At 41.7% G+C, this 24,349-nt stretch overlaps 1 protein-coding gene across 6 annotated transcripts in view; it reads left to right on the forward strand.

Annotated features, from left to right (window-relative positions):
• LOC111572618 (rho GTPase-activating protein 21) overlaps nucleotides 1-24,349 on the forward strand; it is a 95,879-nt gene that overhangs the window by 24,906 nt on the left and 46,624 nt on the right. For 3 of the 6 annotated variants that reach the window (XM_023276364.3, XM_023276381.3, XM_023276374.3), the window contains exon 1: nucleotides 20,982-21,570. The exons of the other annotated variants lie outside the window; for them this stretch is intronic. In XM_023276364.3, coding sequence (XP_023132132.2) covers nucleotides 21,259-21,570 — 312 coding nt within the window. In that variant the 5' untranslated portion in view covers nucleotides 20,982-21,258. Of the gene's footprint in view, nucleotides 1-20,981; nucleotides 21,571-24,349 lie in introns of those variants that run through there. 6 annotated transcript variants of the gene reach the window in all.

The following is a 24,349-nucleotide window of genomic DNA, read 5'->3' on the forward strand; positions in this document are numbered from 1 at the left end:
ACTCATCTATTAGCTCCGCAAGTGCTGTTGTGTTCGAGGCTAATGGGGTCAAGGAACAGTAGGGTACAGAGCTGTGATTCAGGTGCAGAGATGCTCCCATTCAGCCACTCCACCAGTCCCAGTGGGGGCATCCATCAACTTAGCCCAGAGCCCATTCTTTTCACATTTGATTGATTGCTGATGACTGGCACTAATGGACATGTGGCCGCATACACACACGATTCAGACACACTAGTGGTTGCGCACACAGAGCATGCGGAGTATCACATATGCATAGCAGAAATTTACACACCTCTTAGACACACTTATTCTGGGCCTTTCCACAGCCTCCACATTCCACTGGCCGTATCTCACCGAAGGCCCCAACTGCTTTTAATCAGTTGGGTCACGAGGCACTCCAGATGGGCCTCAGCGTTGGGTGGGACTGCCGCGGACGTGATGGAGGAGGAGGAGGAGGGGGCTCAAGCTCGTAATAGTCAACATATTTGTGCCCCCTCTCCTCTCTCCTCAACATCCCCCTCCCGTCTTGTATTGCGTCACCCTCCTCAGAGACCTGGTGTTGGACAGCGTGCGCTACACTGGCCCTGCCATATCCAGCGCATGTATTTCTGAGACTCCCACTTTTCCAGCATTTTACTAGCGAACATTTTCCATCGTCAGACTGCATGCTCCGAGTGTTTTGAAAGGAGCACTGTGTGCTTTTGGAGACCATCATCACAGGATGTGCTTTTACAGTCTGAGGAAAGATGTAGGTGTACATTGCAGTTTTTTTTTTCTCCTCAGCTGGCTGTAATATTGAGTTCACTGAGTACAGAATGTCTTGATCTTGGAACATAGGCCATAAGATAAAATATGTGCAGAATGTGCCTGGAATCTCCTTAACCCAGCATATATATCGGCCTAATCAGAGTGAGAATAAGACCTCGTGGATGTAGCACATCATTTTTGGTCAGCATCTCAAGGAGGATGTCGGGGAAGAAGATTTTTGTAAGGGAAAGTACAGCCAGTTCAAAACGTCAGCAGCCCGATGCAAGACCATGATGCAAGGATTCTGCTGGCAGGTGTAACATTCACTTTCTTTCTTGCAGAGTAGCCAAAACAACACTCAGCATGCACATAAACACGCAAAGTAATTTCATCCCTTCAGTCGTTTAGCTACCACAATAGTTGGATTTTGTCAGCATATCATTATACATTCTCATGCTTTGATTCCCTCTGTGTTCAGCCTTGCTTTGACAGTGTTTACGACTGTTACCTGGATACCCTAGTGCTAATCTCCCCCTTTCCTCTCTCCCCTCATCACCTCTCCCCCCTTTCACTGTTGAGGTCTCGCATTACATGGACTGACGTCGCCTCATTGTCAACGCAGGCTTGTTGGGTTAATATTCGCAGGGCGCTAACCCTGGGTGAAGGTCGCAACACATCCATGCCACAGGAAACGTCTGGGATAGTATCGCATGGGTTGTTCCTCAAAGTTCACCCCCAGCAGAGAGGTTCCTGTTCTCATACTGAGAGTGTGGCTTTAGATTTACAAAATGCGGCATGACATGGAGCTCAGTAGCTTCCCCAGGCTGCCCACTTGGCAGACATTGAAAGAAGAACTGAGAAACTTGGCAGTTTTATGGCCATAGTTCTGATTCTAGTTCCTATTAATACACTTCATTTGTAGGAAGTGTTGTAATTGTTACAGGAGCAAATAAAGAAATGAGATCACATTGTTATGTAGAAACAAAGTTTGTGTAAGGAGCAGGTCGGGGTGGATGGATTGGTCAACAAATGGCAAACTAAAACGTGTGTTGTGGTTTTTTTGAACAAATTGCATGATCATTTTTCCCATTTTTCTTTGACAGTTTTTTCTGTTACATTGTAACAAAGAAACCCTTTACTAAGTACAGACTGTGGTTAACCCAAACTGCAATTTGTCTCTGACCAAGTCATTTTTGTTTCTAAACCAAACATTGAGCATAGTGTTGTTGTCATTAAAGAAGATGATGTAATGCTGTTGTTACTTTTATCCCTTTGGCTGCAAAATGCCCACCCATTTTAGCTTTTGCAGCCAATCCACTGCTGTAAAGGCCTTAGGCAGCAGAGCAGGGCTATAGAGTGACTCCTGCCACTATTCCTGACACGGAGGTGGAACATTCTGTCAATGGGATTGACTGAGCGAGGTTTGCTCAGTTTAGCAGCTGATCTCGGCTCTTCTAAAAGGATTAGTGTAGTTGCGCCAATAGGGTAGACATCCTTTTGTAGACGCTACTGCTTAAAGTTGTCTGTGATTTGACGGCTGCCAAGCTGTCCTGCACTCACATGCAGTCTCATGCACATGCTCGATTGGTCCATGCCAATTTAGACTGGCAAGGTGCAGAGAGGTAAGGAGCTACCGCTATTTTGTCTGTGTGTATATTTACACTTCCACCTTTCTAGATGTTTAATCGTGACCTGTTGCCCTTTCAACAATCCTCAGCTCTCCCAGTCGTGCCACTTGGCAGGTTAATGTCCACTTCTAGCACGATCCATGTGCCATTGATAGAAAATGAACAATTCCGTGGTTCCACCTACTTTCCTCTCTGCAATTATTGCCTTTTCCTTGACTGAAAGGTCAAATGGGTTAAAAGCAGGAAGCACTTTACTGTGATGTAATACTACTTTTTAAGGATACGTTTATAGCAAAAAAAGAATGAAAGCCCTGTCTGTTTGATGTCCAGGATGAGTCTTGTTGAAAGCCTGGCATGTAATATAACGTAAAAAGAAAACACATTTGTGATTTGAATGTGAAGATTTATGACGTGCAGTATTTCTTTTATGCTGTGTTGCCCATGTAGTAGCAGAAATACTGCAGGTTTTGGAAAGTAAAAGGGTGTTTGACAATGACTCGCACCATCCCACCTGGTCTGAGTCAGTGCTGGATGATGCTGTTAAAAAAAAAAAAAAAAAAAAAAAGAAGCAGCCCCTTCATGTGTCCACATCTCCATTAAGGCTAAGTGTCCTGTCTGGTTCTGCTTGCACGTAACCCTTGACCTTTAGCCCTAACCTTGAAACTTAATTCCATTTTACATGCCAGTGAAAGCCCAGAGTTGGTGTGCGTGTGTCTGAGCACACGCCTGTCCGTGTTTTCCCCCACAGTTTTGTGTTGAAGCTTATTATGTGAGAGTGAGCCATGCAAGAGGCTTCTCTGTCCCTGGTAGAAATCATTCACTGTCCCGCTTAATCTGCTTAATCAGTTGCTCTAGCTCAGCTCCACCGACATCACTGACTTCTTCTTCTACATGACAAACACACACACACACACACACACACACACACACACACACACACACACACACACACACACACACACACACACACACACACGCGCTTACAAAAGCATACACACTTCCAACCCTCCTCCCACCCACAACAGCAAGTGGCAGTCATTGGCGTTTGCTGGTGAAGCCATCTGGCCCTCAATCTGGGCTTGCAGTAGAACCAACAGCCCTTTCTCTTTCCACTCTTACAGTAACACATAAGCTCACACATGTGCCACATCTCAGCACAAACAATAGACGCTGACTCACAGCTTTGGACAACTTTTGTTCATTTCAAACAGAACATGTGATTATTTGTTTTGTCGGGTCATTATTTCCTATTATTGGTACCAGTTTTGGGTTCCTTCCTCCAACTCTGCTTGTTTACTTTTCATAGAAGCCATTTATGAATAGCTTACATTTGTGTGTATGTATTTGTATGTATTATTTATGTATGGCATGCATTTGGTTGAATTGTTCATGGTTGCTGCAAGCAGAGTTTCCTTTCAAGGGAGAAGAAAGTAAAGTGAAATAATTTATAGGCATGGAGAATTAAAAAAAAATCCTCTTCTGTGCCTGCAGTTGGTGTAAATATTTAGGATGTTGATAGAAGAAAATTTGTTTACAATGCAGCTGAGATAATAATGCTCACAAGCAAATTCACCAAAATCTGTTCTGTCAGCTTGTAAACAGTGGTGAGTAAGCATTGGTGGGTGCTGTAATGGGCTTTATACTGCGTCTACACATGTAGGAAGCACAGCAGTAGCAGCAGCAGTGAGCGCTCTGACTGTGTGTCTACACAGGAAACGTTCAGGTACAGTGTTGAGTGTAGGTCGCAAATGTAGTTATGCACATATCTTGAAGTAAAATAGACTAGACACCTAAAAAATATGCTTTGAGTTGCGGTTGCTGTGTGTATAGCGTGCATGACATGTGAGCCGTGATGCCTGAGGTGTAGAAAGCTGTATTGATTAACATAGAGGCCTGTTGTTCTGTTAGACACGCATGAGACGGGTGACTCAAAAATGCAACTGAAATGTTTTCTGTGTTGACTGCGATATAGTTTGGGAGGTTTCAAACTTTACACCAGCTGAAGTCATGCAGTCTCGAAGAGTGACAGGTTTATTAAAGGTCCCATATGGTGAAATCCAGTTGTATAAATTAACAGTGAGGGACTGTTTTGTAATTTGAACACAAAATGTTGTCACCTAGAGAAACTTCAGTGTGTTTAAAGCTATGCAGATTTTGTCTTGGGTTTAAGGTGGTTTGTATGCTGGCAGAAAACTATATAATGTTTGTATTCTGTGAAATTCTGCAGTGTTTGGTCTGGCTAAAAATTTTCACACAGTAGGCACTGACAATGTCAACCTTATGACGATAAAGCACCTGTCAAACTAGGCAGTAAGGCACAATTATTCTGACATGCCTTGTTTAAAATAAAGCATGGAAGTTTGTGGTGTTCCCTCTCTGTTGACACTTGCAACTTTGAAGGATGATGCAGACCTATAAGTTGTTTGCATTTAGATTTTTTGTAGTTTTTCTCAGGATTTCAGTGATTTAGCAATAGGAGAAAGTTTAAATGAAAATTTACTTTATGTAAAGGGTCTTGTGACAGTTTTTTGTACCACAAACTTTGGTAATGTTTCCTGCATAAATATTGTTCAATAATACAAAATAACAGGAAGAGATAAGAGGTTTGTTGTAGCTATTAGCTGCTGGTCTCAAGAAGCTTGCTGTTTGCCTTAAAGTAACACAGTATAAGACCAGAACTTCAATCTTCCTGCTTTACTGCTGTGCAACTGCTACCCATCTGGTGTAACTGCTCCCAGTTTAGTACCAGTCTAGGCTGGTTAAGTGAATAGATGATTTGTAACATTTATATCCACATGTAGGTATACATACAGTCCAAAGTGTTTGGAATATCACATACTTGATGGTACCAACCACCACATAGCCTCAGGGAGTGATTTAAATTTAAAATCCTTTTATCCCGGTACGTTTTGTGGCATTTAGCTTTTGTTTTAAACAAAAAATTGTAGCAGTGGATTAGAACATAGGCCTTAAGCATCACCTTTAAGGACACTTAAGATGAACACACGTCAACTGGTGAGCCTGTTGATAATTATAACAATTTAATTTGAGGTTCCTTTTATTGTGTCCATCCTTGCCTGCTTCTTCAGTTTTTTAGCAGTGTGTTTGATAGTCAGCAGCTATGCTTGTGTTGAGGTTTTTTTGCAACAGTGACTGTAACAAAATTGATCTTCATGTAGATGAAAAACTATCTGACAAGTCGCAATGATTTTTTTTTTTTTTTTTTTTTTTTTTTAATTTTAGCGGTAGAGCCAAGGGTGTGTCTGAAGATAAGATCGATGAGAAAGCTCATTGTTTTGTGAATCCTCTAAAGGGTTACTCATCAGTCAACTTAGACTCATTTGCTCCACATTAGGAAAACACAGACATACAAACACAAAGAGCACTGATTCATCAACCCTGTGGTTTCGGGGTCTTAGCCCTCCTGGCCAACATGGGAGGAAAGCATTCCAGTGGATAATGGCCGAGCTGCTCAACGCTGCAGGGACAGAGGTGGAGAGCTAACTAGTCTTTTCCTTAGCTCATCTGGCCCAGGTCCCTATTACATAACCGGGTTTTTTTGGACACGCTCACAGAGCAGAATAGAACAGTTCTAAGAAAAGCAGAGACCGTTGTGGCTGTACAGAGTGTCTGATGTCAGTTCTTAAATGAGAGGCTGTTTGGGTAAACACTGCACTGAAAGAATGCTTTGATCCAGTTATGATATTTGTGCGATTGAATGAAACGAGATGGAGGTTTCAGTAATTCATGTCTGCCTGATTTTTGTTAAAACACAGAGACATCGAACAGCACCAGCCGGAGGACTTTTCTCCACCAAGTGACGTTAGCGCTCAGCTGAAAGACGACATTCTTCTCTCCTCAGCTAATACAGGACATTACTGTTCGGTCACACCTGCTCCGCCCTGCACAAATCCCACGTCTGTCTCGATGTCTGCAGCAGGTCACATGAACTCTCTTGAACCCCACCCAGAACGGCAGTCCTGGCTGACGTGAGCAACATCTATGCGCCGTCCAAACGATATTTCATCATCTCCCGAGGTTCTTTGTTTATCTGCAGTCCCTTATTTCACCCTGAATTCACGGCCTTATCTCATTCCTGACGCCTGGCGCGCTTTTTTCCTCTGAGGACAGTAACCTCTAGTATCCAAGCCTGCTTCCCTCACATCCTTATCCTCGTCTTTGCTTGCACCTCCAGCCCAGTGCACTGCAATGACATAAATGTGAAGTACCATCAGACATCAGATGGAAAAACATCTGATTGCAGGGATGCTGATCCACAGAATTCCTCTTAGCATAGATCAGATCTGCATCCTATACTGCCAAATGAGCTGAGAAAGATTTCCCTGCAATAGAAAAGCAGCTAATATGTCATTATGCTGCTTCCCATCCCAGGAATCCTGTTGGCTTTTTCACATCACAACTGTACAGTGTTTTTAATTTTCTTTAATGACATTGGCTTAACCATGTCACAACTGTGGTTTTGCAGAGACCTTTCAACCAAACACCACCACGGTCGCTTATAATGAGATGCAACATGATGACACCGAGCGAGTTTCTGGGCGCTCGTGTCAGCGTCTTAATTGATGATGCATTTGCGGCTAAACTTGGAGGTCTGATGAAGTGCAGCAAAGCACGCCTGGAGAAGTTCAGAGGACACACCCGTTGGCAGAAATGTGAGGGATGAAAGGAAGTGAGGAGGGGAGGGTTGATCTGCAGTACTGTATGTGCTCCATCTCAGGCCATGTGCACACAGGGAAAGCACCATGGTGTTTTCCAAGGACCATCATTTCTCCCTCAGACACTCTGGGCATCCACAGAGTACACATTTTTCTTGAACTCTTCCTCGGTTATTCTGTCCTTTTTTCTCATATTTTCTCTCGCCGCTCTGCGTCACTCTCCCTCTCTCGCTGGGTCATAATAGTGGTGTAATTTAGAGCTCTTGGTCAGCCTGGAGCTCTGTTTCTGCATGTGTGTTGTTGAAAGGGCGTGTCCCATAGCCCTCATCAGTGTTGGCTGCAGTGCACAGTGCCTTTCTTCATAACCAGTACCAGATCTGTCCCATACCAAATCTGTTACAGTCCACTGAATGCCTTTGCAGTAACGCAATGGCATTAGTATTGCAGATTAAAATATCTTTTTTGCATCATTGAGTACCTTTTATGTGAAGTTAAATCCTGCCAAAACAAAACACAATGAGAATATCTGTATTTTAAAGTAATCATTTCATTGTTTAGTTAATAAAACGTCAGATGACATCACGGTTTCCGAGAACCAAATGTGACAGCTTCAAATTGCACTTAGTCCAACAGTTAAAAATCCAAATGTATTCAATTTCTAATGACTGAAAACAGACAAAAGCAGCAGGGAGGTGCAATAAGGGAATTAGCATTAGTGTTTTTGGTTAAGAAATAAATGACCAATTTACATGTCAAAAACATATTTGATGGCATGTAATCCTCTAAAGCCGCCAGTGGGATTTGAAAGGCATGTTATATCTTACAAAAACTGGCAAAATTGCATCATTAGTTAGGGCCAGAAACTGAAAACAGAAAGAATCATCATATTTTCAACTTTTCATTCAGCCAATCCTGTGTAATGTGCAGTTCCATCAAAAAACACATCTAACCATATCGAAGTTTAAAACTGTGTTTTCTGAGTTTACACAGAGTAGATAGGAAATAAGTATGGAAACGAATTGGAAAAAATGTTAATTGAGGAATAGAATAAATACAGAATTGCTATATAACGTATACAGAAGACCGAGTTGTCAGCGAGTTGTAGGAAGATACATTCAGCATGGTGATATTCAACATTTGTTCTTTCCTTTTTGTGATTTGTGACATTTTAACTATGGCATTTTTGAGTTATCTCTACTTCTAATCATAGATATTTTCCATAGAGTTTCAGGACTTCATATTGCCGTCAAAAATGAACCCACAATGAGCAAAAAAAACCACCCAGAAACTGCTTGCATTTCAGCGAGCTAAAAGAAAAATCCTTAAAAAGTGGTGAGGCACTGTGGTATGCAGGCTGGTCCCTCCTCTGCAGAGCTTTTTGTCAACCCGCGATCAAGTGCAATGTCTCTCAACAGTAATAATTACAATCAAGAGAATAGCAGCTGCTGCTTTGGCTGCAGCGTTCAACAGCGGACTGCAGCTGCTGCACGTGACGGGAGTAAACACGAGGCAGTGCCAGACATGGCAAAAGGGTTCATATCAAGATGAATATTTCATCTTCCATTACGTAGTAAAGAGTATTTTTAGAGTTTGCCAGCATCTCTCCAGTCTCTTATGAATTTTGAATGGCAGTTTTGAATATTTCACCAGTGGACCAGAATAGTCGAGCTGGACGACCAAGATGACATGTTTGGTATTTCCAGGGTTGATGCAGTTGTATTTGGCTGTTGGTACTCCTCTTTGATAGCTTGGCCCTGTCTTTCATTGTAGATTATTGATTTTCAGTTAATCAGCATCTAAAGTTACTAAGTTTATAATGATATAAACCCAAGAAATGGAAGCAGCCTTGTGTGTGAGTGCTTCAAGATGTGTAACTTGGACATATTTAGTTGCATATTGTCACCTTATTCACTTCAGTTTGTTTTTTGTCTCTTTACACTGTCGAATAAAGGCAAGACAGGGTGAATGAATAACATAAACAAGTATTTGACATTAACCGCTGTCAGTTAAGTCTGTATAATTGTTTTTTTTCCATGAATCCACTCATTCTAGCATGACGTGTTTAGATACTGATGTTGGTTTAGTTCCCTTTTAGACTACATTATATGATTTGGTTCCAAATTCAATCTTGCAGATTAAATTTAACGTGTGTGATAACGCGGACTGAGAGGATAAGTAGATGAATCCATTAGTTGATCAACAGAAAAACTATCTGCAACTACTTCGGTAACTTTGTATAATCCTTTCAGTTGTTTATCAAACAAAAATGTCAAATATTCTCTGGTTCTAGCAGTGTCTTGTGGGAGTATTTGCTGCTTTTCTACTTCAGGATTTTTCCTTTCTCAGAATGGGCCTTTGGGGGGTGTCTGCACATGACAGTAAGCATGATAGATCTGCAGGAAATGAGTATATTACCTTATTTGACTGAACTCAATGCATTTTACTGGTATTTCTGACCATTTGCAAAACAAAAATGTGGAGTATGCTTGGGTAGAAGCAATTAAAAAAGATAATTTCTGTTTTTAGTTTTGATTTTTTTATCACTTTGGCACTGCTGATTTTCCTTTGAGGCTGGTTAAAGCCTCTTTAGAGGTTGCCAAGGATTCTTGTTGGAAAAACCCTGACATATGACGGTAAATTATATGTTGTCTGAATTGTGGGGAGTTTGAACAAAACAGACCATTTGAAGATGCCACTTTGGTCTCCCAGAGTTCTCATTTGAACAGTTTTCCTTCATTTTAGAGACAAGAAAATCAATTATTTGAGACAGTTAAATGGCAACTGTATCATTTATCAGTCTCTCGAAATCCCTGTATTCTCATTTGAGTGATAATCCTGTTTTTAAAGGGTGTTAAGTTGTATTCACAGTTAGCATCACTTACTGTTTGCCCTCTGTTAATCCCACATGGTTTTCTGTTAATCATGAACGTCTGTTGAACCACACAGACATCCAGGACTGTTTTGTCCTCTTTTAAATGAGTCAACATCTTAATATAAGAGGTTTCATTGCTCTGAGCACCACAGAGCTACAGGGGCTGGGCGCTGCTCTGCCTCCATGTGCGTTGTCACCCATTACACCGTAATTATGCATCCGTCAGGCATGTATCTGGAATGAGTGGACCCTCCACCCCAGTCCTCCCTCTGAGCCTACAGCAGTCCAACCTCAAACCTCAGCTACAGGAATTCTAAGATCATCTTACACCGCTGCTATATGGGCTCTTTATGAAGCACACATGAAGTGACACATCTTCTTAAAAGAGCCCTTTCAGACGGCTGGAAAACCCGAGTTTACATTTAGGGCGGACAAGCTAGTCCATACACCCTATTCTTGCATTTTAGCAGCCTAGCTGTTTGACGTGGGTGTCAGTGTCTGATTGATGATGTCTATGCGGAGTTTCCAGATGTGGGTGGTTTATAGTGTTCAGGGTGAACAGAGGTGTCTTATGTGGGGTGAATCCTGCGTCACTTTAGGGGTTATTTGCCCTCTGAAGCTTCAACTGACCCTATAGAGCCACATTTACTCAAAAATGTATTCAACCTGCTTGATTCGCACCATTCTGGTCCCACAGTTAATCCATGGTCATTTAGGCAACATATGCCTCTGTTGTAATGTCCTTCAGACCACTGCCAAACTGGATTGTTAAAAATATTTGTTCAACAGAGTGTTAGCAGAGCTGCAACTACTGCTTAGTTCCTATACATTAATCGAGTGTTTTGATAACTGGTTTGAGTACGTTTTGAAGAAAAACTGCCTTTATCTTCTGATTCCAGCTTCCTAAATATCACTCATTTCTGTTTTCTTTACTCCTCTATGGCACAAAACTGAATATCTTTGAGTTGTGGATAAAACAAGGCAATTGAAGATCATACCTTGGCCTTCAGGAAACTCACATTTTTCACATATTTTATAGACCAAACAACCAATCAGTTATTTAGAAAATACCTGACAGATTACTCAGTAGTTAGTTGCAGTTCTATTGTAGTTGTGAACTTCATAGTGGATGATGCTGTGCTTATAGTGGAGATAAAACAAAGCAGATGTCTGAGTAAAATGGTGCATTATTATTTTTTTCTGTTTTGTTTTAATGGGTATCTTTATAAAAGGCTTTAAGGAATGCCGAAGATTTAGGAGAGTAGAATCAAAGTTTAGATTACTATCAGCCATAAAATCTGTTAAAGGCTATCAGGAATGAAAGGAGCAACTATTCTTACTATCAGTGACTTTATCAAGTCTTGTGGGATTAATCCATCTATCTTTTAGTCTATGAAATAATAAAAATGACAAATGCTTGTTTCACTTTTACTTTATGATCACATAGAGCAATTAGATGTTTCAAAATCAGTGAATGCTTGGTGGTTGGGCTTGATAATTGACTATTTGTGGTTTTATCACACTCAACAAAACTTTTGTTAATTAAAGAGGTGCTACACGATGTGATTGCTTAATTTATTTGGATTATTATTTGGTTTAAATACAAGCAACAAGTTCATGATCATCTCCTGTGTGGCAGCCATCTCTTGTTCTGAAAATGTGGGTAAACCTACATTATAATTCTCTTCGGCTCTTCATCTGTGATCTTAGACTTGGTTCGCATGCATGAAAGCTGCATTCTGAAGACAGTGAGAGGATGCATGTTGACCCAGTGAGACTGACCTCAAACATGGGTTTATCTCACATCACTGTGTCGGCCTGACAGGAGGATAACTGTGTCTTCATTAGCGCTTTCTGATGATCCGGGGCTCTTTGTCATCTCACTCCTCCTGAACCATATGGTTTCTCCCCGAGGGAAAGGGTCTGAGTGAGGAGTAGAGATGCAATAATTAAACACTGACAGTGATTTTTTTCTTTTTTATTCAAGAGGTGAGGGCTGGGCTGTCATCAGAAACATATTTGCTGCTTTTCTTGCTGTGTGAGAGCAGCTGCTGAGGAGTGAATGCGCCGACTACTGAATGCTTGATTGGCAGTGGTATTTGTCTGAAGGTGTCAAGGGACCTCTGGAGACAATTGTCCAGATCAAGCATGGCTCCTTCACCGGGGAGCTCGCTAATACACCAAGCTCCTGCAACTCCCCCCCTCCTGGGGTTGAGCTTTTGTCTTCCTCCGTTAGTTTTTGAACACATACCATTCTCCTAACTGCACTCTCAGCTCCGTCCTGAAGGAAATCCCCCTGTATTTTTTTTTTCTTGGAAGTTTGAAGCTGTCGTGCGTTTCTTTTCTGCTCTGCACAGATGGTCTCCATAGCAAACTGTGAATTGTGAAAGTCAGTGGGAGAGAAGTGGTGCACTGGTTCATAAATATGTCGTGGGCATGACTCACAGGGAGTTGGACTGGTGGCTTTTAGAGCTGTTGCATCATGACTTGTGTTTGAGTTGGATATATCTTCAAATGAAAAGAAAACTGGTGCCAACTTCCTCCTCGCAACCAAAGCATGCAAGAGAAAAGATTGCCAATGATTTGTTGTGGATTTTAATCACTAATTTGAATGCAAATGAGTGTGTGAGCTTTGAAATTCTACATCCTGCATCTTTAATATACATTAAAAAAGTTTGCTTTAAAATTTTGTGGTGGCGAGTGTACTCTCTGAATAATAGACCTCCAGTGCACTAACATGAAACTGAGGCTGCAACTATCGATACCTTTTATTGTCCAATAATCTAATTTTTGAGCTTATGTTTAAAAATTAGTTTTCCAAATTGGTTGTTCTATCTGACCATCAGTCGAAAAACCCTATGATATTCAGTTCAGCATCATATAAGATGAGGAGAAACATCAAATTCTCACATTTGAGATGCTGGGATGAGCAACACAAAGTAATTTGTTTCCTATGTTAATTGTTTCAGTCGTATCTCTACGTTTATCTGCATGTTGGAAGCAAGATAAATGAATAACAGTAGCAGCTAGTACCATTTCTGTGTGATCGACTTCCAGTGCGTTCAACATCAACTTCTGCAATACAAGATGTAAGGGAAGAAGTTCAAACTGTCCTTTAAAGGGTTAAAAAATGTACCTAAATTTGGCCAGTATCACCTAGAACCAGTTTTCATGATCAGCGATCCAGTGTTCCTGCTACACTTTGATCACTTCCTGGACGTCCTGTTATGTAAGCACATAGAGCACCAATTCTGACACATGCCGGACTTCCTCCAATGTTAAAACGGCAAGACTATAACTTGAATGTCATTTTGGGGAAGAGGAAGATGGTAGCAGTTGTCAAATCTGATGAGTAGAGTGGGTGAGGAATGACAGTGGCGTTGGAACAGCCAAAAAAATAAATACAAAATTGTGCATTTTTAGCATGCTGTAGGTGGACGATGCACCGTCTTCAGGCTCTTCCACTCTTCCAAAAGTGTTGTTGATCTGTGTACCCAAGTCTTAGTTTGACATAGAATTTGATGTTTGCTGCCTGTGCAGATTTTAGATCAATACCAAAATCATAAATATGCACCCCTAAGTGGTCAGAACGTCTAGAGTGTTTCATATGTGACAGGAGCACTGGGAGAGGTCTATCTCTGCACAAAAATGGGCATTGCATGCATGTTTATATCAAGTACAATCTTCATTTTTATATAGGCACAGTCTTGGAACTTCTTAATCAGACCTTGTACATAAAGCATCTTTGTACTTGTTTTTCTACCAGTAACATGAAAACAAGCAAAATGCAACACAGGGAGAGCTACAAATCCCCACCGCAAATGGTTGCTTAGTAAACCATTTAAAATATTTACAGGGTATCACAATTGTGACATAATTTAATCAAACAAGTCAAAAAGCACAAACTCTTATTAGGTTATGTGTTGTACAAGCTGCCACAATTTCATTTTCAGTTTTAACCCTCCAAATGTGAAAGCTTGTCATGTGGCCTGTTTCAGATTTGATATTCTTTCATTGGTTTAAACAGACGGTTTATAATATTTCCAGCTGCAAACAGCTTCTTTCATTTTGTTGCTTTTTCCTCGTTTACTGTCTCAGTTTCTTCCCTTCCCTCCAGGAAAAAAATAAAAGTCTGGCTGTATGTGCGCACCGAAAACACCCTCCCTCCTCCCCGTGTATTGGCAGATGAGAGTGCAGTAAAATTATATTATAAGCCCTCTAAGCAGTAACTGACTCAACCATTGCCTCTTGCTCTCACACTGAGGCACTTATCTGAGCCTCAAACGAGATCAATCTGCTCCAGTATCTGCCTGATCAGCACCGGCAGCCTGTTACCTCCCCACAGCAGTCGATTGCGGGGTTCATACCCAACCGTGCCCCCCTGAGGGCTGAATGAAGAAGGGCTTTATGGGTGTGCAGCAGTGTGGGCGAATAGCGGGAGCAGCCTGTCCCCTGGCCCTCATTAGCCAGCCCTTTGTTACAGTAAGCCATACCTCGCGGAGCCCAGATGCAGCATGTCCAGATTAGATCTTACGCCCGCCAGGAGTCTTGAAAAGCTACCCCCGAATCGAGCCTAATCCTCCTGCAAGACTTTCTCTTTTCTTCTTGCTCTCTGCACCACACACAGACACAAAAACACACATTCACAGCCACAGATACACAGAGTCGGTCACACACGAGCACCAATTGGAGACTTCAAAATTACTTATTGTAGTTTTTGGAGCCCTGTCGGTGCCTTGTGTCTTTAATCCCCGTCCAGAGACCTCGTCAGCTGCTTAGAGACCACAGGCCTTTTTTTTCCCTCTTTGTTACACAAATCAGAGCTGCAGATAATCATCTAATAAATCCTGGACTCCAAGATTTCAGTGGATTAAAATGAAACAGCGTCATGAAACAACCTGGCTTTCATTGTGTTGTGTCCTCCAGAAATGTAAACATCTGAAGTGAGTTTCACAACTGAGGAAACACAACTTTGGCTGTTAGATCTTGGATGCTGCAGATATTTCTCTGGTAAATGTTTGCTTACTGCTTTAAAAGTAGAAAAAAAAACAGGCCTGTCCAAATCCACAAACTGGACTGGGGTCTGTCCTTTTGTTTCTCCACACTACTTATGTAACTTTATTTTAAATACTCTTGAGTGGTCCTAAAAATCCCACACCAGTCCCCTGAATGCTTGTTGATTTCTCCATCCTTGTCTTTATTTCACCACAGCCACAGCTTGTAAGTTGTCTTTGGCTCTACATATGATGTTGTGTGAAGCCACAAGGCCATTTGCAGAATTATCAGCAGAAGGGACTCCAAGACCAAACTGTACTGTGTTGTGTCCAGAAACAAGCGGTAACAGTGCAGGAAACGAACAGCAACAAGAGTAGCCACGAGCAGAAATCAGTAAACCTCCCGTCTGATGGTCAGTTATTGAAGGTGCCACCCTCCACACCCACCGGTAGAATTTCACAGGCGTCTGTGACCATGCTTCATTTTATCAGCTGGACCACAATGGTATTGTCCGTTGTTGCTGCTTTTCTTGGACGGACAGCGTTGCTTACAATTTACACCTTTGTGTCGTCTCATAAATTTCTTCAAAGCATTTTTGGAGCTGGTGTTAAAGAGCTGTTTTATTGTGTGTTTTAACATGGCCAGCATCCCTTTAACTTGCCGCTGCTTTTCTCTGTTTTGTATCAAAGGAAACTGAACACGTCTGGGTTTTGTACTGTTGGACAGCCAAAATAAGTAATTTGAGGACATCACTTTGTGGGATATTAGACATTAGATTTGGACAATTTTTTTTCCTGTTTTGACATTTTATGTTGTGTAAATCAGCACACAGTTTTGCATGTTGTACTTTTGTTTACATTTAGTGCCACATATGAATTTTGTTCAGCCAGATCACAAACTATCCATAAGCTAACTCTCATCTTTCTGTACTTGCAAAACTCTTGTTTTAGCTTGTGGCCATCTCCACACTATATTGTTTTAAATCTTAGATAATATTCTCATTGTGTTGTTCTGTTCTTGTCACTCGGCTCATCTCACCAGTACTTTATTAGCTCTGTTTCCCTGCTCTCAGAAGTCCAGCCCACTACTTAGATTTTTTTGAGTTTCACTTGAGTATGACATTGTACACAAGTAAAGGAAAAGCTGAAGAATCTGGCCCATGGTTGCGTAGGCCTGCCCAGGTATTTCCGATAATTGAACCTGTGTTTGTCCCACACATCTCCCATCTGCTGGTGATCTTTTGAGGATCCAACCTCTGAAAACATTCAGAAACTTTTGTGCTTTTATGTTTTTGTCCATTTTCTTTCATTTTAGAGTGAAAGAACTGAATGAAACTTTCTTTTTTTGAGTTGTTTGTTGGATTGCTGGGAAAACCCAAAGTGGAGTGTTTTTGTTGGATTGACTGAACTGAACTATTAATAGAAAAACCTAAAGTCGACTTCTTTTATATTACAAACTGTGTCGAATTAAACGGATGGGATTGAATTCTGAACAGCTTTTTTCCCCCTTTCCTTTAATTCTTCCTTGAAAATAGTTGGTGTTAGATTGATTTACATATTTTACTGTGTTGAAACTGTACAATTAGGGGTTATGTGTATACAAGAATCCTTTGTGAGGTTTGACTTCAAGACAGTTTGGGTAAACAACTCCAAACCATTTCTACATGATGCAGTAAACTGGCAACTAACAGTCTACAAAAGAATGTGAAAGCATCAAGGGTATGCACACATCCAGTCTTTTCTGGATTTGATTTTGTTTTCTAATAGACCATATAGTGAATGCTGAAGTGTCTCTGTAGACAGTCAGTCCTTGCAATGCTGACAGTAATTTCAGACATCGTCATTTTCTTTGCTCTTCAACTACAACTACTACTTTAGATGACCTGAATTGCTGCTATCAGTTCTACCCAGATGTTAAAACACACTAGTATACCCAGCAAAGCCAAATCCTGAACTTGCACATGCAGTTTTTTCACTTTTGCTCCACATCAAGCCGTCGCAGATCATTTATATCCTTAAATCCAGTGTGTGGCAAATCTGCAGCACCGTCATCCTCCTTTGTGTTTGTTAACATCAAAGGAAGTCAGAGGAAGCGAGATGGACGGCCAAGTTTCAAACCTCAAATCACCTCCTTGACACTGTTTGCTGCCCTTCGTGACGCCTGTAGACACTCTGAACTCTGGATAAACACAGACAAACACACGCAAACCGTGAAATCACACGAGCGCCCACGGAAACCACCCCAGTCCAGTGGACGACATTGTTGTGGTCTGGTGAGTTGCCATGGTAACGGCATAATATTTCTGGGCGGCATGTCTTGTGTTTGCATGGCACCAAATGCCATTGTTAGCCAACAGGAATTCCATTTAAGGGTCTTTTTTTTCTTATCATGTGTTTTAGATTTGCAGGAACTCAGGGACGTATATGTCTGACGTATTAGTGGACGTTTGGCTGAACCTTCAATTGTGATGCGGGCTTGTTGTGTCTTACAAACACATGGCATATTTTCATACATGCAAAAGAGTGTATGGTTCTCATATATAGCCATTCTTGTGAGACTTAATCCTTGTTTTGGCTTCCACTTGTCAAGTGTGTCAGCTGGCTGTGTTTGGTGACTTCTATTTCTGCCGTCTTTTCCGTACAGAATACCACATGCTATATTGAGCCCTGTGAATGTGGTAACAAGATGCTCATAACCAAACGCTGAGAGGGAACATTCCACGACTGGGTTCCTGATGTTGTTTTCATGGTCGCTGCTGTCTCGGATGGCAAATATTCCTCCGAATCAAAATAGACTGGTATTTACATTTTCGGCATTTTGCAGACGCTCTCGTTCAGAGCGACTTCACAAACCGCCGAGGCTGTGGACCAACACGCATTAGCTGTTGTTGGAAGTGAGCTCTCAACCAACTAATAACCCCCAAGACTCAGTAAGGTATTCAAGACAGATCAATTGTCTTTAAGCAGCATTACACAGACCTACTCAATGTTTAGCAGCAGACCTAATAACAGCACAGAGTCCTGAAGTTGCTGTTGGAGCAGCACAAATGCTCCAGAGAGCCCTCGCATGAAAATGTGATTAAATATTAAATTGATGTTTTGGCCCTGCTCTCTTCCGGAGAGATTTACTAAAAGGTATCAGAGCTGAGTTCATCCTGCTCCCAACCATCTCACGGCTCCCAAAATAAAGGCTGTTGCCAGGCCTCTGTGGAGTTTGTTTACCTTGAAGGATTGAAGAGGTGTTCACTTGTGGAAGTGTGAAGGTGGGTTGCAGAGTTTAGATTCACAGGTTTCGCTCGGGGTGTAGCTGAGAACAGATTGTTCTGAATAAAGAGTGCTGCTGTCATGCTCAAGGTCATTGTGGTTATTATGGGACCCGCTTAAAGTTTAGGGATTAAATGTAGCTATTGTACCAGCTGCGTTATTTTCCCCTTCTGTTTTTTTTTTTTTTTTTAACCCAATCCCTGGTATTGTCTGCAGACAGTTGGAAGTGCCAGGGATTGCTCACAAAACAACATTGACAGACTTATAGGTCAAAGTAGTTAATCCTTTGTGACACATTAAACCTCGTATTTTGTTTATGAGGGATTTCTTTGCTTTTTATTTATTGTGCTAAAGATGCCACACAGATGTTCTCACTGATTCATGCTACGTCAAGACCTCAAGTCAAGTCGAAGCAATGTGGGGCGAAGACTTGAACTAAGTGACTTCTCTGAACTCTGTGAAGCAATCTCAAAGAAAACTGTGTAAACTGATGTATAAATCCTATAAATCCAGTTTTCTTCTTGGCCACAGCTTTGCTCAGTGATTTGCAGTTTCACTTACAGTGTCATAAACAGACCGCTGGTGGCTTTATTTGTTCCCTTTTTGAAGAGATCTCTTTCAACAGCATATTGCATTTAAGAGATGAGGACAAAATGTACAGTCTCTGTTCTGTGTAGCAATTATTTTTGAAGTTCATGTCAGGATAGTAGGAAGCATCATCAGTCTAAGTTTTTAAGTTTCTCTTTAGTGTTAAATCTACACTGCATGTTTCCCTTGATTGCGTTTCTTTGCAGGTTTGTGCTGGAGGGAAAGCACCTAACTAAGAAAGATACTTGCTTGATTTTTCTTTGTTACAATCCAACCTCTAGGGTCAGCTGGACGCAACAAAATAACCAGAAGGTTATTGGTTCAGGTAAAGGAATTTATTGCTCAGTAGCAAATGGCACATGAAAGTCATAACAAAGAACACAAGACTGGTGGGTGTTGCCAAATCAAAGAATAGAATATAACAAAACGAAGGCTAACAGAGTTTGTAACTGAGCTAAACACAAACAAAATCAATTAAACTGCCTAACCAAAGTACAGTAGCAACACCCACCACAAGTAACAAAAAGTACAAAAAGTGCACAGAACTAACAACACTAGTGCCTCTAAACAGACATTGAACACAGTTAATAAAGACTCTAAATACTGAACAGCTTCTTCACTAAGTTGGCAGACTTCTAACTGGAGCCTCAGTCTCTACACCAAGTTAGCAGCTGCCAACAGAAGCTCGAAATGTCTGTAGTACCCACTACAAGTATCTACAGACCGGCAATCCACACAGGAAAACAATACACAACTCACACAGAGGCACCAGGTGTAATCTGGAGCTCGGTCTTCAGCCAGGTGTAATCAATCCCTCTTTCCACAAGCCACCCAGACACACGGCCACCAGAGGCCGTAACATTCTTATTCAAACTACTGAAATAATCTAAATTGGAATTACATTTTTCATAGGATGGAGACCAAATTTTATCCTTTTTTTTCTTGGATTGAAATATTTTTAGAAATGAACCACTTTGCCACCCTTATGGACAGGAGGATCAAATTCACCATGCATTCACCATCAAGTATTGCTTTAAGAAAAACTTTAAAAACATGAACCTGAATGATTATTTGCACTGTCAGTTAATCCGTTAGTTGTTTCATCTATAAAATGTAACAAAACAGTGAAAAATCTGACTTTCCCAAAGCCCATGATTACATCCTCAAGTCTCTTGATTTGGTCACAATCCCGATATGCTGTTTCTTGTCATAGTGGAGTAAAGAAACCAGACAAGATTCCAATTTAAGAAACTGAAATCAGAGGATTTCAATGTTGTTTCTTTAAAAAAAAAAAAAAAAACTACTCAAATCGATTAATCAAATATTAAAATAGTTGCTGATTAATTTAATAGCTCACAGCCAATATATTAACCAATACTGCTTCACTGTCCTATGAAAATTAAAGGGATAGATGTGCTGGGATTTGGTTTTTATTTGTCTTTGTTTCTCGTACACTGGCGAAAACTGGTTGCAAAACTGAAGCAGAGACGGGGGCTGCAAATTAGCTTTAACAAGACAGCCCATATACATTACATCTGTTGCATTACTCATCCTTATGTAACCGTGTTTAACTGCACAGTCTCTGTGAATCAAGCAAATAAATAAATATACATGCAGGAGTAACTATGTCTTTATCCAACTGCTGGTATTCCCTCTGACCACCACCTGTGCGACCGAAGCATTAGTTCTTTGTAGTTGCCAGATGAGCTGCAGGCATGCAGAGGTGGGTGGACTAGTTATGCTTTTGTAGATTTCACAGGACCCATATGCTTTCTTATCTGCTTTCGGACCACTTGACTTCTTCTATTATCTGTAAAAACAATCAAAGTTTTTCCTGTCTGCTGTCAAATAACAACTTTGGCGGCCTCTGAAAGCTTTTTGAGTTTTCTATATATTTACCTTTGACGTCTGTGTGCGTCCTGTTTCCTCCCTTCATTTGTTCTTATAATTTATTGATTAGCCTCGGCACGTGAGTCCGCTAGTGCATGTTGGCAAGCGCACAACAAACTAAAACTTTTAAAGGCTGGCAGCGGGAGAGGAGAGCGAGAAAGGGGAGATGAAGGAGACAGGAAAGGAAGAGAATTCACTTCAGGCTGCCTGGTGTGTGTGTGTGTGTGTGTGTGTGTGTGTGTGTGTGTGTGCATGCATACTTCACAGAGTTTTGTGTGGTGAGTGGGTGGGTGCGTCAGTCAGTCGGCCCGGACTCTCTGCAGTGCTCTCAGCCGCTGAGCTCTCCTCTCGGCTGAGTGGAAACATCATGTGTCTGTGGGACGCCCAGAGGACCAGCCCTGTTTCCCCGAACTGAGACCAGAACAGGCAGTCAGAGACGGACCGAGGACGAGAGAGGGAGCAAGATGGGCTCAGGCAGACGCTGAAAGTAGACCATCCGGTGGAAAAGAGTAGGTTAAAGACGCAGAAACTGGTATTTTTGTGAGGATAGTTTATCTACACAACCACCTGGACCCTACCACCTCAGACCTGGCTATGCCATGCTGGCCCAGAGGAACGGGCTACCTCCAGGCTGTAAGCCGGTTCCTCTGAAGGATCACCCTGACCTTCGGGATGTGGATGTAAACGCAGAAGGGTGCTGCTCCCTCTCTCCATCCCCGTCATCTGGAGGTTGTCCCTGGGCTCGTCTAGCCGGGGTGGATGGCTGTTTGTCAGAGCCGTACTGTCTTTGGTTCCAGCTTTTGGCCAGAGCCTACTGGGGTGAAGTGGAATTGGGGCTCACCAGTCCCAACCGCAGCGTGTCCTGGGCTCGGCTTCGAGAAGCCTCCAGGAAGAACTGCGTTCGGTCTCGGGTAAGGATATTCTGTATGAGATGGGGAGCATCCTTGCAGTTTGACACTGCGAGGAGCCAAATTGTGATACAGTTTCCGGGCATTTAGGAATACCCCAACTCCCCAAAGAGAAACAATGCGTTTAAGAGATATCAGTGTCTGGCAGAGGCATATAGGTTTACATAGCAAGCATTTGAGATTGGAGGAGAGGTTAGGGGTGGCTGCACTTTGTTGTGCTGTCTGAGGAATTTGGTGTGCGTCATCCTGCTCTCCAGCAGCAGGGTAGTCCTGTTTCACTGACCGATATCTTTTGTAACATGAGTGTGTCTGTGTGTGTTTGGCTTAGGTTTCATTTATTGTTATTGGTCCCCATGGTGGTTTCAGACTGACACTTTCTGTTTACTGTCAGAGGACAGCATTGTTTTTTGTTCCAGCTGTGTGTATAAGATAGGCTCATATTTTCAGGATTTCTTCTAAACTAAAAGTCATTCTTTATTTTCTGTGTGGAGTGGACTAAAGCTTAGTGGAATGAAGTCAGTCATTGTTCAGCATTGGGCCTAAGCAGGGACTTAAAGGCATATTTTCCTATGATAAAGTGAATAAGGGTGACTAATGTTAAACCCTATGGGGAGAGAAGTTTGGAAAGAAAAAACAACACTGCGAAAGCTGTGGAGCGGTAACCAAGGGTGACTCACTCACTAAAATAAATAGTTTGGAGAAAAGCTGAGTCCACGAGTAATGCTATTCAAATTTAGTCAAACTCCTCACTTCATATACATAAAGAAGCAGGAATTGGCATGCAAATGTACCATCCTGCAGGCTGTGGCACCATATGGCTACACACACATCAGACCCTCGGCGTGCACATAATGGTGGCTGTTTTGATGAACAGATTGCATGCATAATTGAGCAGTATTTATCAGGTAATTGTGTGAGCTTGTTTGGAACGGATTTACAGTATTGTACCTTTTGAATATGACTCTCCTGAGGCATTGTGGGAATTTCCAGCAAAAGTAGTTTCCCTTCACACTGTGCTTTTCTGCTGCTTCATCTGCTGTATTATTCAAAATGTTTTTTTATTTATATATATATATATATATATATAGAGAGAGAGAGAGAGAGAGAGAGAGAGAGAGAGAGAGAGAGAGAGAGAGAGAGAGAGAGAGAGAGAGAGAGAGAGAGAGAGAGAGAGAGAGAGAGAGAGAGAGAGAGAGAGAGAGAGAGAGAGAGAGAGAGAGAGAGAGAGAGAGAGAGGATGGAAAGTGTGTGCGTACCTCCGCCATGCAGCATTTAAGCCAAATGGCTTAGCTGTTGCATAATGTGACATTAAAATTTAAGCACAAAATCAAAACAAACAGCAGAGTTGCACTTTCTCAGCTCCTTTCCCTCCTCTCTTCTTGCTCTCTCAGTTACATTATGGCTTGCATCCAGCTCCACACCACTGGGTATTGGTGGTGATTTCACTAGTCATACCATCAAGCCCACACCCATCCCAGCCTCAGGAGGCTTCTACATCTGCTGCTCCCAGACAGGCAGAGGAGAGATGTGGAAAGAGAAGCCAGAGGGGTGGTGGGGAGAATGTCTTTGTTTTGGATCCATACCTAAGATGTATTTTGGTAGGAGAAGAGCCTGTGGAGAGATCTGGGTTGAGGCTGAAACTCTTGGCAGTGCTCACGTAGCCTGGAGCCACTATGGTAGTGTTAGCAGTAACCGCTAACGCACACCCTGTGGTGTCGTGGTTTTGCTTCATCATTGCTTTGATGATGGATGTGACAGTGTTCAGACAGCTCACAGCAGCAGCGAAAGATCAGCGATGGGGCAACACTGAGTAGCTGTGATTAACAGTTATAGAATATTTCCAGTTAAATGTGGAGGGTTGTGTTAAATCTGGGTTTAAAAGGTTTTGGTTTGGAGGTTTAAAAAAAAATTGATTGAAAATGGGAGTTGAAGGCCTGAATAATGTATTTCATATCTGGACTCTTGTGAGACTTGACATTTTTGGACCAAACACCAGAAAATCAATGTTCGTAAAGATATCATGCTTACAAATATTGAATGTTTTGATAATGGATTAACATGGTTTCTTCATTAATTGGTTAAACGTTTTGTCTTTGGCCCAAGAATTGTAATTTCCCAAATTTAAATTGCTGGAAAGGTTCAATTATAGGTCCAAAACCTAAAGATGTTCCAAGTTGCTATAATTTTAATCAAGTCAATTTCTTAAACTTTAGAAACTGGAACCATCAGATTTTAGCATTTTTGCCTGAAAAAAATGTGTTAAACTGCTGACTGGTTTTGGTTGCTGTCATATCAGTTTGTTGAACTTTTTGCTGTATCTGCTCACGCCTGTTCTCTTTTTTTCTGAAAATGTTCCTGTAAAATCGCAGATTTAGTTACAGAAATGATCACATCTTGTCACAGCATAGCCATCTGTTAACTCCTAGATGTGACCACCTGTGCTCCCTTTGTGTGTTTGTTTTTCATCGGTCTTGTAACATGATGTACAGAAAGCGAACACAGACCGGAGTGACTCAGCTACAGGTGCCACCTCAGACTGAATCAGCGTGAACAGCTTAACATTATAGAACATTTAAGATCAGGGTTCTCCAGCCGACACGGAGCATGTGTTGTGTTATGTAGGCTTAAAAGTATTGTTATGCAAGAGGAGGACTGCCAGCATTTAGGGATTGTTTTTATTCTGTGTTAGTCACAGTAGGAATGTAGAAGATAAGTCTGTCATCATGCAAACACGCAAAATAGCCCTGCAAAGCCCCATATGTGCAATAACTGAAGCCATATG

Source organism: Amphiprion ocellaris, chromosome 22 (assembly GCF_022539595.1).
Source record: "Amphiprion ocellaris isolate individual 3 ecotype Okinawa chromosome 22, ASM2253959v1, whole genome shotgun sequence".
Classification (NCBI taxonomy): Eukaryota; Metazoa; Chordata; class Actinopteri; family Pomacentridae; genus Amphiprion; species Amphiprion ocellaris.